The sequence below is a fragment of the Glossina fuscipes genome, unplaced genomic scaffold, assembly GCF_014805625.2.
Source record: "Glossina fuscipes isolate IAEA_lab_2018 unplaced genomic scaffold, Yale_Gfus_2 222, whole genome shotgun sequence".
NCBI lineage: Eukaryota > Metazoa > Arthropoda > Insecta > Diptera > Glossinidae > Glossina > Glossina fuscipes.
Window position 1 is genome coordinate 86451 of NW_023998565.1, and position 19040 is coordinate 105490.

Genomic DNA, 19040 nt, shown 5'->3' on the forward strand with positions numbered 1-19040 from the left:
TTATCTCATTTTCGTCGTCGAAGCGAATGTGAGTTAATAAAAGATACATCAGTGCCAATAATTACAAAATTTCGCTTTACTGTACTCACGTACAACTGGTTTTGTTAGTTTTAAAGTTAACGTCAAACATAAATGGTGCTTATTGGTTGAAGCGGTTGAAATGAACAGTTAGATTAAAAGCAAACTTATCTCTATCGGTCTGTGTTAGTGCATAGTTAAAAGTGTTAGTAATAAATAAATTTGTGTATGAGTACTGTAGATGAACATTAGCTATATGTGTATTTGCTACGTAATCGAATGTTAGCAAATAACATATATTGTACGTAAAGTTTTTGAAAGTAAATCTATGGTATTGTAATGTATGCGTGAGCTTACAACGCGTGCATTTGTTAAAGAAAAATATAATTACTGGGTTACCATAAGTCTTAATATTTAGTGTGACTTCAGATAAAATTTTGATATTTTCCATGTTGTATATTAGACGTAAAAACGGTCACGCGTATATAAATATATACGGCCGAAAATATGAACTTCGGTTGTTAAACATTTCAAACCAGAAGCAACAAGATATCTTCTGATCTGTTCGTCAGAGTTTGTGTTTTATGTATACATTTATGGTATGGTGCGTGATCTGTTGCATTTATATGTGCGATTTTGTTAGCACCCAAGATTTTTGTTGTGCTTAAAAGGAGAGAAAAATAAAAACTGAACAAGAAAGTTATAACTATTTCAAGGCGAATCTTAGACACCTATCACTCCGAGGAAACATGAAAAAATTATGTTTTTCATTTAGCCATTCTGGGCATGTCTTCCATAAACTTTAAGTATAAATAAAATTCTACAAATTTCATGCCAAGTTGCATATCGCACAACGTCTACTACAATTCGTAAGTGGTAAACTTATTCTTATTATTTTCTTCATGCTTATTTTGTAACATTAACTCGTTTGTTGTATAAATAAACTAAGTCAGTATGTGCTAAGTTTCAAAACGCTCGGCTTTTCAAGTATGGGCAAACAGACAAGTGAATAAATTGTAAAAGCGAGCACGACATTATGTGCATACGCTAGCTAAACAGGAACGGGAATAGGAACATTTTTTTTAAAATCTATTTTCAGGGCGTTGCCAATGTTCGAAATTCAATAGTAGACAACGTTTCTGAATAGAGAGCCTAACATTGACAATGTTCCTCGAACGAACTGCTGTAATTCTAAACTATACTAAAGATGATCAAGTTTACTTTGCGTTTGCGGAGTCGCAAAAATTGCTATATTTTAAGTATTAATTAATTAGAGTGTAAATCAATACCGGCCATTACCACAATGTTGTCTTGAAAGTAGACATTTATCAATGCGTTGTATTGGTATTTATTTCTTTGCCTCTTCAATCATTTTTATTAAATGTTTTTTTGGTTTATTTGCCAGAAATAATCACACGCTTGATATTTGTAAATGTGTGTCGGTGTGTACGTATTTATTTATTCATTGTTTTCTATCCCTCAAAAGCAAGAGTGACTCATGCAGAATTTTTGAGTAAGAATCGGCCACTATAACCTTAACTAAATTAAGAGTGAAGAAGGAAGGCAAAATGTCTATTTCTTGCTCTAGGCGAGTCTTCCAATTATGTTTACAAAATGGCCGTTCACAACTTCCATAATCCCTTCTTTGGGCTAATATTTTAAATACGAAAATAGCATGAAGTGCATGAAGATTTATAGAATTATCCTTTCATTGTGCCATAAATCCAATTTGTTTAATGCACTTGTAAATCAGAAGTTTGCTGTCTGGCAAAATAGTAAATCACTTAGATAGCCTCCGTTGTGTTACGAGCTTATTATAACCAATTCAATGTCAACCATGTGCAAAGGCATTTTTGGCAAGCACTTGAAAACATGGCATGGCTTAGAAAAACTCAATTTTTTATACTCATCAAAGGATGGGGGAATTCATTTATCAAAAAGTTTGTAACGTTCCTGATCAACATCATCATAAATCGGTTTAAACATGTGCACGTCATCTGTCCTTCTGTGTAATGTGTATGATGAACACGCTGATCGCAAAAATGAAATTGTCAGCCGCACAGCCGGCAGAAATATTCCGAGTTCTTGGATGCATTTTAGGTTCTTAGTGTTGAAAGTGGGCTAATTGTGCTTGTACAAAAAGGCAGAGAATTGGCTACGCCTATCTAACATTATAGGTAAACAAAATTGCACGTTTTTCCAACTTTTTTAAGATAAATTTGGCCTCAACAGAATATTATTTTTTTATTGGTTTTGTGTTAGGTTAATACAATATGCATGAAATCTTGGTGTGAACCGAACTAGTCAAAATAACCTAAAACTTACGTGTTCTCCAACGTAAGGTTTGTTCTGTAGTAATGCTTAGTTGAAAAATGTCTGTTATTCTAAATTATATATCCCATAGCTAACAATCTATTTTCCATTTTGTTATCATTGGTCAAGTTAGTTAAGTTGAAAGTTGAGCAACGGTTTCTTATGGAGTAACAAAGCATAAATTATCGATTTCCTTTGCACTTGTTCTATTTATTTCGCGATAGCATCTCGTGAGTTACAGAAACACGACTACTCGACTATTTTAAATTTGTAGAAACTCTTAAGATAGGTGCAACTTAAATATCCCTTTGATAGAGCATTTGACACGTTTTTTCTTCAAATTCAAGATCACAAACGTACTCTTTGGTTTTATATTTCATCACCAAGTGTTACGTTAATAATTAAACTGAATAAACTGTTTACAACAAGAAGCTCTTGCTGTAATTATTAGAGAAATATTAAATATATAAAATTTTTTTTAAAATGCATTGTAGTCTAAGCCAAATAAATAATTAAATTTTAAGTCGAGAAGAAAGAGAACAGGTAAATTAATGCAATAACTTATTATTTTTGAGTGAAGAAAAGCAGCCTTGAAGGACGAAGTTTTTTATTTAAATACCATTAATATTGTTATGAAATTCGCTTTTCTAAGATACAGCCCGTATCACTAAATCGTGGATATTCTGTGCAAGAGAAATACACTTCGAAGTTCTTTTATTTACAATTATATTCCTTAAGTATATGATTATTCACAATTTATTTTTGGCAATACTTTCGACTGCTCAACTCAAATATTCTTTTTCTACTAACCCTCTTTTCCACAAATATTCTATTTATATACATTACAGCTGCATGACGCGCCGCGAATGTGCATTTGGCTTTTCCCTCTTTTTGGAATTCATTATTTGCTTAGCTGGAATGAACTGGATTTGGGATTTCCGTAACAACATTTACGCTCAGATTTTATATATCAATAGGCAAAAGGAATCGCACCTTTAATCTATGTCTTTTTGAATTCAATAATTTCCACTATAGCCAAAAATTTAAGAGAAACAGTTTTTGTTCGCAATTATTTTGCTATTTATTTTTTATTTATGTGTATGTTTATATGTATAGCAAAATCCATCTACAACATAGGTTCATCCAAATTAAGCAACAGTTAAAATAAACGATTTAAGCTATGACATTATAAAGAAGGAGATATGTCAACATCCGCAGCAACAGCAAAGTTGAAAAGAAAACAGTTTACAATACTTTTAGGCTTAAAGCAAAAGGAATGTATTTCAGAAATGTAATCAATCATACGAAAGGTCCAACTCTTTTTTAATAGCGAAGAATATAAAATGACTGTTTAGAGATGCGACTTGTGTTTAATGTTTTTTGGTCTTTTTTCACAAAACTACAAACGTATGTTTTACTAACGTGAAATAGTAAAATGCATTCGTTTGATATGGTGTTCTATTGGTAAAATATTCGCATTTGCCCTATTTAAAGTTCATTGCTTTTTCTGAATGAAATGTAACGTTTTGACCCTGTGGATTACATGTACAGGGCTCTAAAACCGTATCGCATGTGCTATAAACATAATCACGCACGTATAAATCCTTGTTCTACGTACATCGTTGCAATGTTCAGTTATATCTATTGTTACCGGTTTGAAATGTTAAGATGATATATACGAGATGACAAAGAATTTATTCAAACTTAAAAAAAAAAACTCAAATTTCTCAATAAGTTTAAAAACAAAAATTTATTTTAGTAAGTATTTAGCAGTTAAATAAGTTACAATCCGAAATACAATTTTTTAAATTTTGCAAAGTCTCATCAGGGACTAAGGAAATAAAATGAAAGACGCTAATAGAAAAAAAAGAAGTAAGCCAAATCTATTACACCCACTACCTTTATATTAAAATAGAATAGCGTAGGTGTGCCCTTTGACCAATTTAGGTCATCTTCAATACCAATTTGCGTGCGGAATACACATGTTAAACTTATAACCGATACCTTCATTGGACCTTCATCCCATCAGAAGAATATCTACCATAGATATTACATACATAGGCATGAACACAGCAGACGAACAGAGAGGCTAACATGCTTACATTGTCCCAGAATTTGATGTTGATTAAGAGCAATATATTTTTTGGAGCTTGCTTCTGGGTTTTGCGAACGTTTTGACAAAGTGAATATACCGCCATCCTTCAGTGGCGGATATGAAAAAAAAGTGCTTGCGCACATTCTCTCCCCCTGATTCGTCGTTCGAATATTATGATCCTTGCGCATTTATGAAACCTCATAAAATTAAACGCATTTATGAAGTTTCATAAATCCGTAAGCAACTGCTTGCTCCCACACCAAAAGTACATGGAATATCTATAATGTAAGCAGGCATAAATCCTGTTATCTACTTGTAAGCCAAGCTACCAAGGTGGATATTTTCTCGAAGCGATCTCTGCACAAATTGTTAGAATCCGATCACTTTGCTTACTACCGTAATATCCTGGTAACAAACCGGCTTGGTTTTCTCTGGCGGTCTTAAACCCTTATCTGAAACCGGAATAAAAATCTAAATAAATTCATACTAGGAATAGAGTGGGAAAAATATGGCTTCCCACAGCTTCGATACTTTTGTTTATATACATCACACAATTCTTACTTCGCTAGTGCCCTACGTTTTTCTATATGAACGATAACACCAAAAAGGACTTTCTAAGCTTAGTAAGCAGCTTTTGTAGATAAAAAACTTGCAAATCCAAAGGACGCGTAGTTAGACTAATACAACTTTGTTATCTATGACATGGTCCATAATATAAATAATCCTTATTATTAATAGGACCAAGGCGTAAGTTAATATGGTTAGCAGTATTTATGAAATTAATGCTTCCAGCATTTATCTAACGAGCTGTTATAATTTTTTCGCGCTTGTTAAATATATACAAATACAGTTGAACACTTCTACAAAGCTATGTAAAGTTATAAGTAGTTCCATGTCTTTGCTTTGCATATACAGAATCTGTTTTATCAACCTCGTTTATGATATAGTGTAAAAATTGTTTCTTTCGAAATATTAATTAATTTACATAATGACATGTTTTGTTTATAATATTTTGTAAAAAAATTGTCGAAAGTTCTATTTTAACTATTTGACTTAAATCACTTCGAGATTTCGCTTAACATAATTTAACGGCTTAGCAAAACTCTGAATTTTGGTTTGTGTCTTTGTTAGTTATATTTAAATAAAACTTCACACCTCTCATGCTATAAGTCTGATGAAAACGCTGTTCGCTGTTCTTATATTAGCAACGCGAACAGTGTCATCGAAACCATGACGTAAACGCTGTAAGTTTGGAGGTAAATTATCATGAAGAATTACAACTAAGTGACCGTCAGCAAAATTTCTATTTCTATTTCTATATTTTCCACTTATAACGCTTACAGACTCCCTGTAAATATTCTTCCTTCCATCCTGGCGAAGAGCCTTAAGTTTTTGCCATCGGTTTGCATAACTTAAAGTAAACTCCGCCGTATTGAGTTCGGGTGGCAATAGAATTGCGTACCTATTAAAAAATGACCTGGCATTAAAGGAGCAAGGTAATAAAGATCATTTGCCATAGACCGAACGGATGTGGGAGTGGCGGAATTCAAGCAACCTTCTATGCAAGCTAATAAAATAGGTAAATGTTTGCGGATTGTTAATTTTTTTGAGATGGGCCTTTGTAGCTTTTACCCCGGCTTCCCAAAGTGCACCCTATGAAGAGGGCCTGGAGGGAGAAACTGCCACTTGACAGGTTGCAGCATGCTGCTACCGACTAATCCACTTCGGACGTTCTCCAAGAATCTTTTGGCGTTCGCCTTTAAGATATTGTTTGCTGGTATTGATAAAGGCTGTTCCGTTATGCGAATATATGACTTCTGTGGAAACGCGGCGAGCAAAGGGCCTGGAAAAAGCAGTTAAAAAGATTTGAGTGGATAAGTCACCACTATCTTCAAGGTGTATTGCAAATCAAATAAACAATAAAATATAATTTTTTGTGGTTCGACATCTGCGATCTCCATAAGTTTTTTTATTGCATGGTCCTCCAAAATCCACGCCAGCGTTAATAAACGGTTGTTGCAAAGATGTACGTTCAGAATGTAACGAGGCCATAATTTATTTACCCCTTTTCTGCTTATATAAGACGCAAATTTTGCATTGTCGAATTGTTAACTTTACAAGATTCTTTAAACGAGGAATTTAGCGCTTGAATCTAACCATGCGCATCATTAAAGACACATCACCATGGATTGTGCAAGTATGAACATGATGAAGAAGTAGACGCGTTACGTTGGGGTATATATGAAAGAAATTGGAAAAAACGTTCATTGTAAGGTGAACCACGCGATTAAGCTAAACAACCGTTTATATGAATAACGCTTTTTGAGTCGAGAAAGGTGTTAAGGAAAAGTAAACTACTATCTTTTTTGATCGGTTTTCCATTAGAGTATCATATGCAGGCCTCGTTTTAACACATTGCAATTCTACAATGCTAAGACTTACGATTTGAGGTAGTTTTATTAATCTTGTGATAGGGTGTATTGCACGAAAAAAGCGGAAAATGTAAGTGCGAGACCAAATGGAAAGCCTTTCGAATGTTGGTTGTTGCAAAGTTAGATTGGATTTTGGACAAAATGCATGGGATAATCTTGTCATGGGGCAATGTGGTCCGTGCCATCAAAGTTCTGAATTTTTCAATTCGCAAAATGACATGCCTCGAGTGTCAAGATCAGCTGGGTTATCGGATGAATCAATCTGCGTCCAGTTTTTATTGCCCACCTTCTCTACGATTGTTGAGATTGTATTTGCTGCGCGTACAATCCAATGGCAAGAAGGTTTCTGAATCCACGCTGGAACGATAGAGGAATCTACAGTTAACATCGAAAGTCACTGTGCGCAATTCAAAATCTTCAAAGCCAGCTGTGAGATCTTTGGAAGAATGAATGGGGATATGGCTGTACATTTTTTCAATATCTGCGTTGTATACATAACGAAGAATACGCCATCTTAATATCAAAGCTGCTCGTAAGCTAAATATAATTAGTTTATCCATTATATCCAGTATTTCCTTCCAACTTAGCGTAAATGCCACCCCCTAATAAGAGGTTGATTTGAACGTTATTTCCCATATAGGTGCCAGCTATATGCAAAATTGACAACAGCGGTGTTTTAAGGGCAGCAAAAGATACATGCGATAAATCTCCGCTCATTCTTTAGTTACAAACACATTGGTCTGAACTTGAAATTGGTCACCTTTGTGCGAACTTGTTTTAATGATGCACATTTGGCTTGGGCTTGCTGATAGTATGCCATTGGGACCAGTAATGTGGGATTTCACTGTTCTCGTTGGAAGGGCTAGTCTTTTTTGAAGCCAGCTCGAGATGAAACTGACTTCAGAGCGAGAATTAGTAAGAGTCCTAATGGGATATTTTGTGTCATCAATGCAAATATCGACGTATACGTTGCCTGCGAGTATTCAATATTCGTTGGATCTTAAATTATTAAACGTTTGGCGGGCAATTGAGGACCGAGCGGCTTCAGAAGTTGGTGTCTGTATATCACCACTTCGTTGAGTGAGATTTGGAGCATTGTTAAAGGGTTGATCCTGCTCTTTTTCTTAACAAAATTTGTACGTTCATAATTCACTTATTCTCCAACCTCTACTAAGTTTTGCCAGGTTAAGGCAAAACCTTCGTTTGTTAATGGTCTTGTTTCGCTAGAAGTTTTTTGCAGGAAATGGTAAAATTTCTGAACGGGATTTAAGTGTGTTTTTGAGTGTTATTTACATATAAAACCGTGAACAATTCGCGACTTGCCGTCTAAGAAGGATATGCTTCTTTAAATACCTCTTTATCGCAGGGGGGTGCAGGCATATTGGATAATGCTGGACTCTTAACTTCCTCATGGGGTGTAGTGCAATTTTAAAATTTATCAACGTCTTCACTTATGCAAGAAGAGCGTTGGAGATAAGCTTGATAAATTAAGTATTGAAACCAAAGCATCAGCCTTCGTTTCATCGAAAACTGCTAACAGAGTGTTAGATGATGTCATTAAAGACTCGAAAAGAGACTTTGTGTCTTCTTTCTGCAGAAGTAACAATTGAGCAGAATATTCGGACTGATCTATGCTGACGAAGTAAATTACAGAATACGGGGTTTTACGTTTAAAGCCTTTCACTTCTGTCGTTTGTTTTTTGGATATTTTGGTTGATGCACTTTTTTACTGACTAATAAAAATATGAATAAAAATATAAAATATGAAGGGGCTCGAACCAGGAAATGTTATAGAATAAAATTGGTATCCAGCAGGTTATTTGAAGATTTTTATTTAAGTAAGCAATCTTTAACCACAATTTACTACATATCGTATAAGAATTAAATAGCCAAATATATCTCAGAACGCGGCGGATAATACGCTCGTTTCAATAGTAGAAAGATTTCAATAATGCAATCATGTAACAAGCCCATTTTTAGGTAAACAGACGATAATATGACAAATGTTAATATGAGAAATGCATGTGAAAGCAAAATGTATATTTTTTCTATCCCATAAGAATTTTTTTATGTTCCGATTACTGCAATGCACATATTTTCGATTCCGTATAAAAAGCGTTTTCCGTTTATCACAACAATTATTCCACAGAAAAACAGTTATTAAGTTGTAATGAACAAAGTTTTCTACATAAGGGTTTTGAAATTAATGAATTAATATAAACATTTTTTCAAAAATATTATTAAAGGTTCAAGTTGGATTAATTTGTGCATCAATTAAATACTATTAAAATTCCTTATGTAAAATTAGGATTTCTTTCTTCTCACAATAAAACTTTTCCTTATTTGATTTGAATTTGATATAAGCACTTTTCCAATTCTTATTTTATACTTTTTCTGAAATCAACCGAAGAATTTTTTGATTATTTTAAATGTCCGACTCGTTCAAGGAAAAAAATGCGACTCAGTCTGTTAAGCTAACATACAAGATTTCATACCCTCTATCTATCACTCTCAGTATTTTTGAGAGAGGATCTTTAAATTCACTGACTTTGGCGTCTCACCTGAATGGTTGGTTATCTTTAGTTTACATGGAACACAGACTGAAGAAGAATTGTATTATTTATCAAATAAAAATATTTTATTTAGACTACTTTCGATAATATTTCGATGCTATAACCAACAAGTGCCATAAAAGTAAAAAAAATTTGGCAATTTTTCTTTGACAATTACAGGTGCAGATAATATAGAAGCATCACTAGGATCATTCCTACGAGCAACTGTAGGGTTGAGGCACTATTTTTTATATATTTTTATAAATGTTTTCCAAGAAACATTGTACAAACGATTGCATCTAGTTAACTGAGTAGGATTGACTGGTCAAATGGATCTCACCATTGGATTGAGGGGCAATACGTATTTTTGCTTTGCACATGCTTTCTTAACCACTTTTGAAGGTACCCACTATATTGTTCGTCCATTTTGTTTATGTGAATTCTGAACATACAAGGGAATCAACCGTAGCAAAAACTTCACCTATAAATAATTTTTATTTTAATTTTAAACTTCAAATTAATCTCGTATACTCCATTATTTTGTAGTTAGAGAAAGTAAATAGCCACGTGAAAGGTCTCGCAAACTTGGTAGTAAAATTAAAGATATAATATATATATATATTTATAATATTAGTTTGGGGAAAAAGAAATCCATTATTTTTATATTAACTTCAGGACTTTATTTAACATGCTTCGGACTGTCCGATTTGGGTCAAATATGCACCGTTTTGTTGTATGATTTGTTGCCATTTTAAAGGCAACTTCAAAATGCCTCTCTCATAGAAGTCCTGGTCTTCATTTTGCAAAAAACTCTAGTAGTCGATTTTCACAATCCTCCCTAGATTCCAATTTTTTATCATTAAAGAAATTTTGCAATGCAAGAAAAAGATGGTAATCGCTTGGTGCCAAGTCCAGACTGTATGGCGGATGCTTTAAAACTTCCCAACCAAGCTCCCGAAGTTTCTAGCGAGTCACTGTCGATGTGTGAGGTCTTGCGTTGTCCTGGTGGAACACGACACCTCTCCTGTTGGCCAATTCTGGCCGTTTCTGGTCAATCGCTATCTTCAAACGGTCCAGTTGTTGACAGTAGATATCAGAATTTAGCGTTTGGCCATATGGAAGCAACTCATAATAAATAATCCCCTTCCAGTCCCACCAAATGCATAGCAAAACCTTCCTGGTCGTTCGAGGTGCTTCACCGCTCTTTGACCACGATCGTTTTCGCACAGGGTTATCATATGTGATCCATTTCTCATCTCCAGTCACCATCCGTTTAAGAAATGGGTCTATCCCATTCCGTTTGGCCAAGGCTTCGCAGATGGAAATTCGATCCATCATGTTTTTTTCTGTTAATTGGTGTGGCACCCAAACATCGAGCTTCTTTTTGAATCCAGCTTTGTGTAAATGGTTTAAAACTGTTTTATGGTCGATTTTTAGCTCTTGGGCGATGTTACGACTGCTAATATGCCGGTCAACTTCGATCATTTGTCCGATTTTATCGACATTTTCGACGACCGGCCTACCTGTGCGAGGCGCATCTTTACCATCAAAAATTCCTGAACGGAATCTACGAAACCAAAATTGCACATAATTGGCTGTCATAGTATCGGAACCATAAACACCATTAACAATTTTAGCCGCCTGGCTTGCATTTTGGCCTTTGTCAAAGAAAAACTGTAAAATGTACCGAATTTTCTCTTTGTGCACTTCCATTTTTAACACGCTGTAACTCACAACTGAATGCACCAAACAGAAAACAGCAAAAGAATTTTTTTTTGCTGCGAAATGTCACCTTTCCAACGAGCATAAATATGGTCGATACTTTACGAGAAATCTATCAGTGCAGCCATCTACCGAAAAAATAATGGATTTCTTTTCCCCCAACCTAGACGGTGTCTATAATCTCAAATAAGTTTATGAAACTAACGCTATTTTAAGTTATTCGGATTTTCTAATGTTTTTTGTTGTTTGTGTGACTGCGATGAGTGAGATCACAGAATCTAACAATGGATTTGTATGTAATCATATGAAGAAAGAAATATTTACATGACACTTAATAAATACTCTTCGGCAAAAAACAATTGTTTCGGAAATTTGTAGTATTTAATCGTCAATTACAAAGCCACGCATCTGTACAGTATACGAGCTTATACAATAATAATAATTATATATTATATTTATCTATGTATTGCTACGCGTGACTTTTTTCTTTTTGCAGCAACTGCGGTTTCTATGGGAACAACATTTGAAACAATGCTTCCACCTCTCCAGCTTTCCAAAACAAAATACATAACAAATTTCTTCGAAACCCTAAAAACAACATTGAGAAATACAAGAAAACTTCCAAATAGCACACACCGTAACAATCAATGTAATAACAATACACCTGCCAAAATACAGCAATGTACAAACAAAGTACAATATCGCCATAAACAAAAAAAATGTTCAGTTGACGCTATGTTAGTGAAATTGGCTGTAGTAGGAATAATGGTATTCTCTGAAGTTGAAGGACAGACAAGAACGCCATGGTTTCATCCAAGAGAAGATGTAGGCAATTATCGGTGGCCCAATCCAGGAGATTCTGATTACAGGTATGCAAGCTCAATGAATAGTGCAATAACGCGTAACAATACTTTATTTTTTGCAGAACTTACATTTTCAATGGTCGTCGTTATGGTCATTATCCATCCTCCGATTATAGTTTAAAAGTTTCAGATAGAAATGAAGCCGGTCTATACCCGGAAGCAACACCACACAAAGTATTATATTTCGTTTCAAGCAAATAAGTATTTAAATATTCGAATTTTGTGTTAGGATAATTGAAAAAGGTAGATGTGTTTCGAAGCAAATCCAATTCGATAACCATTAATGTTTGATTAACCCTTCTGAGTGGTCAAAGAATCTCGACTAGCAGCCCAATGGCCGTGGGTTCGCATTTCAAGTGCGGCAGAGTTTTTCATAAAGCCGACAGCCTTAGATAGTAGTGCTTTAAGACTTTTTAGTCTTAGAGACCGTTTCTCTGACTAAATTAATAATAATCTTTGGTGAACTTTATACGTTTTTAAAAGACTAATGTGGACTACCCAGTCAAAATTTCAACACACTTTGCTATAACTTAATGGTCATGCTTCTATGACATTTACAAAATAAATAATTTTTGGATTGTTCTTGAAGAAGAGAATTACTAGCCAGCTTATTGGCACTAAAATGGTTTATCAATGTAATCAATGTAATCAATGGATATCGAACATTCCATTATAATATCCATAACATTGAAACTATTTTTTTCCAGAATAGCCCAAATTCTGGACAAGTTTCTTTCCCTGGTATTTTGGCAGGATGGCGCGAGGATTTACAAGGCAAAGAACGGCGGGATTCTTCAACATTAGAACGCGATGTGTTCGTAACTACTAATTATGGTCAGGTTCAAGGCTTCAAAGTGTATATGTACGACAATCCTGATCCAAAGTCATTTTATCGCCCATATCATTCAACACTAGATCGAGTCATGGGTGAATGCACAGTATTTCTAGGTATTCCATATGCTATGCCACCCACTTTTGAGGGACGATTTAAACCGCCTCGAGTACATAGAGGTTGGCAATTGATGCAAGCTGTAGATTTTGGTCCAGCCTGTCCTCAACCTCTCCATTTTATCGGCACTTCAAAAGGTATTAATGACATGGACGAGGATTGTCTATACTTAAACATTTTCTCGCCTCAGGTAATGTCCGTTTTCTGTTCTATGTGTAGAACACAAATGAATTGCTTAATTCTTCTAGACTGGAGCTGGTGTGGCTCAAAAATATCCGGTTATGGTTTACATTCATGGCGGGGAGTTCATGCATGGCGCTTCTAACCTCTTCCAGGGTCATATTTTGGCTTCTTTCTACGGTGTAGTAGTAGTTACTTTGAATTATCGTTTGGGCGCTTTGGGCTTTTTGTCGACAGCTGATGAAAACTCACCTGGTAATTACGGAATTTTAGATCAGGCTATGGCTCTTAGATGGATTTATGACAATATCGAATTCTTTAATGGCGACCGCGAATCTATAACGCTATTTGGGCCTGGAGCAGGTGCTGCATCAGCTGGCTTACTAATGGTGGCGCCGTCAACACGTAACATAGTTAAACGTGTCATAGCACAATCGGGTTCAGCTTTAGCAGACTGGGCTTTGATTCACGACAAATATCGTGCTCAAAATACAAGTCGTGTGTTTGGGCGCTTACTGGGCTGCTCGATTGAATCCAGTTGGAAGTTGGTAAATTGTCTACGTATTGGTCGCACTTCCCATGATTTGGGTAAAGCTGAATTTCCACCAGATGTCGGTACCTTTGCGTGGGGTCCTGTATTGGATAAGAATTTTACGGTACCTGGGGATGATTGGTATGATGGCTGGCGCGAAAAGGATTGGCACTTCTTAACAGAAACACCACTTGATCTGGTACAACAGGGAAAATTTAATCAAGAATTGCATTACATGGCCGGGGTGACTACGCAAGAAGCAGCTTTCTTTATTTCGCAAAACAAAAGCTTAGCTCCTTATTATCAAATTGATATGGATTTTTTTGACCAAAAGATCCGCGAGCATGTATTTCACTATAATTATACTTTGAACCCGCTGGGAGTATACGAGGCTATTAAATATATGTATACCTATTGGCCTGACCCCAATAACACGACTATATTACGCGATCAATACATTAATATGCTGTCAGATTTATATTACCGAGCTCCGGTCGATCAAATGATTAAATTGCTATTAGAGCGTAAGGTTCCAGTTTACTCTTACGTACTGAATACGACAGTGGAGGCATTAAACTTGCCAGATTGGCGTAAATATCCGCATGAAATAGAACATTATTTTTTAACCGGAGCACCTTTTATGGACGTGGAATTTTTTCCAAAAAAGGACCACGTACGCAGGAACATGTGGACGGACAACGACCGCAATATGAGCCACTTTTTTTTGCAAATATTTTCGAATTTTGCTAGATACGGGTAAGCTTTTTTACGTTGAAAATCAATATGCGACTAACTACAACGTTTTCTAGAAACCCCACGCCCCAACAAGTATTAGGCTTGCACTTTGAACAAGCCTATCAAGGCAACTTACGTTATCTGAACATTAACACCACATTTAATTCGACGATTATGTTGAATTACCGTCAAACTGAAAGTGCATTTTGGACAGAATATTTACCTACAGTGGTTGGGGTGTTGGTCCCTACTTATCCTCCTACAACCGAATTTTGGTGGGAGCCCAAAGAACCTCTACAAATAGCATTCTGGAGTATGTCAGTCATTTGTTTCTTTTTAATAGTATTGGTTGTTATTTGTTGTATTATGTGGAGGAATGCCAAAAGGTAAAGGTTTGATTTGATAAATTCATTCTTCTCATATGCATTTAACATTTTTTCTCCAGGCAATCCGATCGCTATTATGATGACGACGTTTTCTTTAATGCTGAGGGTACTGAGTACGATGAAGAACCTAGGGCCGCCGGTGTTGATAATACTCACATGATCACCAGTCAACATGGTATAAAACAACGTAACAACGTTTATCAATACAGCGATTCGGCATCAGCAAAAACTTTAACGAGCAAAGCTCTCACTGAAACTTCATCAATACGTTCCCCCAGCTCGTTGACGATGCCGCAAAAGTCAGGTAGTCAGTTATCCCTTAAATCAACCGTACCACTAAAGGAATCCAATGGTGGTGTGTCCACGTATACTACTACGAGGCTACCTAATAGTGAGATTAATACCCCAACAGAAAGTATTACTAATGACGATTTGGCAACTGTGGTACAACCCCACGTTATTTATTCAATTAAAACTACAGAAGAGAAGAGTTTGTTGCAAAATCCTTGCGAATCGCTCGCTTTGTCTCGAACACCTCCAAAATCTGAAGTAAGTTACCAGTCAGCAAAACCGCTTACTTTAAGTCGAATAACCGCTCCAATGGCTAGCAACACAAAATCAAATTTACCAAGTGCGCCACAGCAAACACAGCCACTGGTGCGAACGCAAGTTATTGAAGGAGTCCCACAAACATCAGTTTAGAATACCTTCTATGCACTCTTTTCGCTCCAAAATGGGCAACGGCATGAGCAAGTGCACTGGTAATTGTGTACATATTGTAAATACAGCTTTAAGATAACAAGTAACAATATTTCATAGAAGAAGTAGAAAACTTATTTTAAAGTTTATAATTGTAAATTTGTTAGTTACCCAATCGATCAATTTTTACATTGGTCATCTTTACCAAGTCTTAGCCTAATTTCCATGTCGATAATTTATAATCTACCGCCTATTGTTGGCAAATTATGTTTGTTTTCAAATCTCGCTAAAAATCTGAAAATATATATAGTACGTTCCAGTGTTCGATGCTGTCCGAGAAATTTGTGAATTTTCTGTTTACGTGTAACGTACTTAGAACTTAGAATATTATAGGTGAAAGAAATTCCTACAACGTGCATTGCTTTAGTTTTTGTGGTAATAACTAATCTGTACAAAAAGATAATAGAGTTGATATGTACCATATAATCAATTGGTATCAGTTGTATTTAAAATGTTACATTTATTGAACGAACGAACTACATATTTGGGTTATCTAGGAAGTACACATATTTAAGATTGCATGTGAAAATTTCAGATTAAAACAAATACTAAGTCCAGTTTGTTATATGTGCATACATTTGTATTCAGATATGAAAGCTTATTTTAATTTTATAAATTTACCAATAAACATCAAGCCGCGAATACACATCCATATCATAACATTCCTAGTTTTATTTTTTCCTCTTAGTATTATTATTATTGTTACTGCTTAATTTATATATGTATATACGTCTGCGAAAAATCGAAGTTAAAACCGTCCAATTATATTGACATTGTTTAATTTATGTTCGATCATGTTTCTTTAGTTATTGTACATAAAAATGAGCATAAATTTCAATAATCAAAGATTTAATTAACGCTTTTTACTGAACGATAGATATTGTATGCTAAGGTTATATTTTTTATAAATTGTAAAGAATACATTTAAATAAATATATTTTTTAATAATCGCTCAACGTTTGAATTTGCCTCTGCTGTTGTATAGGCAGCGGAAACACATTACCTATTTACTGGAATTTTAATATACATGTCATATATATCTCATTTTTATTTGCAAATAGGGATTCATCCGAGATTTCCTCCTAGGTTAACGTTACTGAAAATCCAAGAAAGCGGGCGTTTTCAATATCAATAGGAGTTTTCAAATGATACTTCTCAAATTAAAGAGTATAGAAATTTGTAATGGGTATAAAAATATCTCATTTGGAACAAAATTTAGAAAGGCATAGTTAATATATATTCTTACAAATTTCGCTTTTCTAAGATAGGACTCTTACCACTAGATCGTGGATGTTGTTTTCAAGAGAAATACACTTCAAAGTTCTTTTATTTACAATTATAGTAGGATTATTCACAATTTATTTTTGGCAATACTTTCTACTGCTCAACTCAAACAATATTTTTCTACTACCTCTGCCTTTCACAAATATTTTATTTATACACATTTTTACCATCATATTACTAGTACTTAGTTTTATAGTTTTATTTTTAATTTATTTATGTATTTAATTTTTCCCTCTTTAAGGGTTTTATTACGGCGGTTTACTTTTCGGGCCTTTCGATTTGCTGCACTGATCGCAGTTGTGAATCCATGCAGCTACGGAATCCTTGATGCCTAGCCAATAGAAATTTTCCTTGATCTTCTCCGCGGTTGTTGTGATGCCAAGATGCCCTCCGCTTGGTCCATTGTGGTATTCCCTTATAATTTCACGAGTTCTCGCTTGTTGGACCACCTGAGTTCAGTACGCCTACGTAATTGGACTTTCTCTTGAAATCTCTTCCCTGGTGGGACGCTCCTCCTTTTCTAGGGCTTTTAAGATTGTGTTTAAATCTTCGTCGGCCATTTGGATACTGCGCACGTCTTCCTTCGAAAAGCTTCCGTTGGGCTCCACAATAGTCCGGCAGATGGCGACACCTCCTTGATTCTCGTTCTTTATGCAGTGTTTGCCATGCGATTTGCCGCTCCGATGGGAAATCGAGAATTGGTAACCTTGCAGTTTTTCGATCCACCTGGCCAATTGTCTTTCTGGTTCTTTAAAGTTGAGTAACCATCGTAGAACAGTATGATCTGTCCTTAGGTGGAATTGTTGCCCATACAAACATTTGCGGAAGTGCTTGACAGATTGCGTTATTGCCAGCAGTTCTCGTCGCGTAACGCAATAACTCCTCTCGGGTTTGGATAGGCGCTTGCTGTAATATGCTGTGACCTTTTCGTTACCATCAATTTGCTGGGAGAGCGCACTGCCCAAGTCTTTTGCGCTTGCATCGGCGTCCAGTATAAATTTTTCTCTTGGTACCGGATGAGCTAAAATGGGTGGTGCGCATAACAGCTCTTTCAACTGCGTGAACACGTGCTCTCCACACATGAAGTACCGATTTTTCTTCGTAAGGTCATGCAATCCACTAGCAACCGTGGCAAACCTGGGGACGAATCTGCGGTAGTATGTACATAGTCCTAGGAAACTTCGTGCAAATGGTTTGGTGGAGGCTATTCTTTTACTCCTCTGATTTTTTCTTCATCCGTGTGAACTCCAGTCGTGGAGACCTCGTGCCCAAGATACGTAACTTCTTTCACAAAGAACATACATCCTTCGGTACTCAATTTTAAATCTGCGGCCTATAATCGGTGAAAAACATTTGCCAAATTTTTTAGGTGTTCCTTGAAATCTTCATCCATGATAATAATGTCATCCAAATACACCAGGCATGTCTTCCAGTGCAGCCCTTTTAGCACGCAGTCCATAAGGCGCTCAACTGTGGCAGGCGCATTGCATAATCCGAACGGCATTACGGTAAACTGATATAAACCGTCGCCAGCGGAAAACGCGGTCTTTTCCTTGTCATGCGCAGCAACCTCCACCTGCCAGTACCCACACTTCAAATCTTAGGTTGAGAACCATTGCGAACCTGACAATGTGTCTAAGGTGTAACCGATTCTAGGCAAAGGGTAGCTATCCTTCTTGGTCACTTCGTTCAACTTCCTATAATCCACACAAGATCTGATAGACCCATCTTTTTTTTTCTTGGTTCGCTCTTGCATATTTTTGATCAAGTCCGTCACTTCTCCTCTTTTTGCGCGTGGAATTCTTCTAGGCCGTTGCCGAATCGGATCAGCTCATAGTGTGTTGATTATATGTTTCGCAATATTATTACGACCACCCGAATTTGTAACGCCGTCAAAGACGGATCAATTTTCCAGCAAACACTTTTTGGCATATTTCTTCTGCTGCTCATCTAGGGATATCTTTCGGCATGTTTTTGGTATTTCGGCTTGATGATTTACCACATATTCGGCTTTTTGGCATTGCGCTATAATGTCCGCTTTGTGAATTTTTGTTGTAACGCTGGTTGGGTTTAATACCCGTACTGGTATTAGATTGTTGACCGGTGAGACAACCGTTGATGTTGTCGTTCGTACATTCTTTATTCGGGACGACAACCCATATCTTCCTTAGCCTTAACTCTTAGGTAGTTATGGCCTACACTATTTCTTCGGAGTTTGGA

The 19040-nt window shown here is 35.9% G+C and overlaps 1 protein-coding gene across 4 annotated transcripts; it reads left to right on the top strand.

The window, feature by feature from the left end:
* The first annotated feature begins 189 nt into the window (after nucleotides 1-189).
* Nucleotides 190-16437, top strand: LOC119642326 (neuroligin-like protein glit-1). 4 transcript variants are annotated; one of them, XM_038041448.1, is made up of 8 exons: nucleotides 5597-5682; nucleotides 5770-6005; nucleotides 11629-12001; nucleotides 12058-12169; nucleotides 12703-13134; nucleotides 13193-14412; nucleotides 14466-14777; nucleotides 14837-16437. In XM_038041448.1, exons 2-8 carry the CDS (start codon nucleotides 5987-5989, stop codon nucleotides 15477-15479), a joined length of 3111 nt encoding a protein of 1036 aa, XP_037897376.1. In that variant the 5' UTR covers nucleotides 5597-5682; nucleotides 5770-5986; the 3' UTR covers nucleotides 15480-16437. The 4 variants fall into 4 exon arrangements, with proteins under 4 accessions (XP_037897378.1, XP_037897375.1, XP_037897377.1 ...); XM_038041450.1 differs by lacking the exons at nucleotides 5597-5682; nucleotides 5770-6005 and adding an exon at nucleotides 190-197; XM_038041447.1 differs by lacking the exons at nucleotides 5597-5682; nucleotides 5770-6005 and adding an exon at nucleotides 236-319.
* The last annotated feature ends 2603 nt before the right edge of the window (nucleotides 16438-19040 follow it).

Bases quoted from the DNA above. Each gene is read 5' to 3' on its own strand.
- LOC119642326 (XM_038041447.1), top strand. From the start codon at position 298: ATGTTAGCAAATAACATATATT. The intron at 12,002-12,057 runs GTATGCAAGCTC...TATTTTTTGCAG, and splicing joins CCAGGAGATTCTGATTACAG to AACTTACATTTTCAATGGTC. The intron at 14,413-14,465 runs GTAAGCTTTTTT...AACGTTTTCTAG, and splicing joins TCGAATTTTGCTAGATACGG to AAACCCCACGCCCCAACAAG.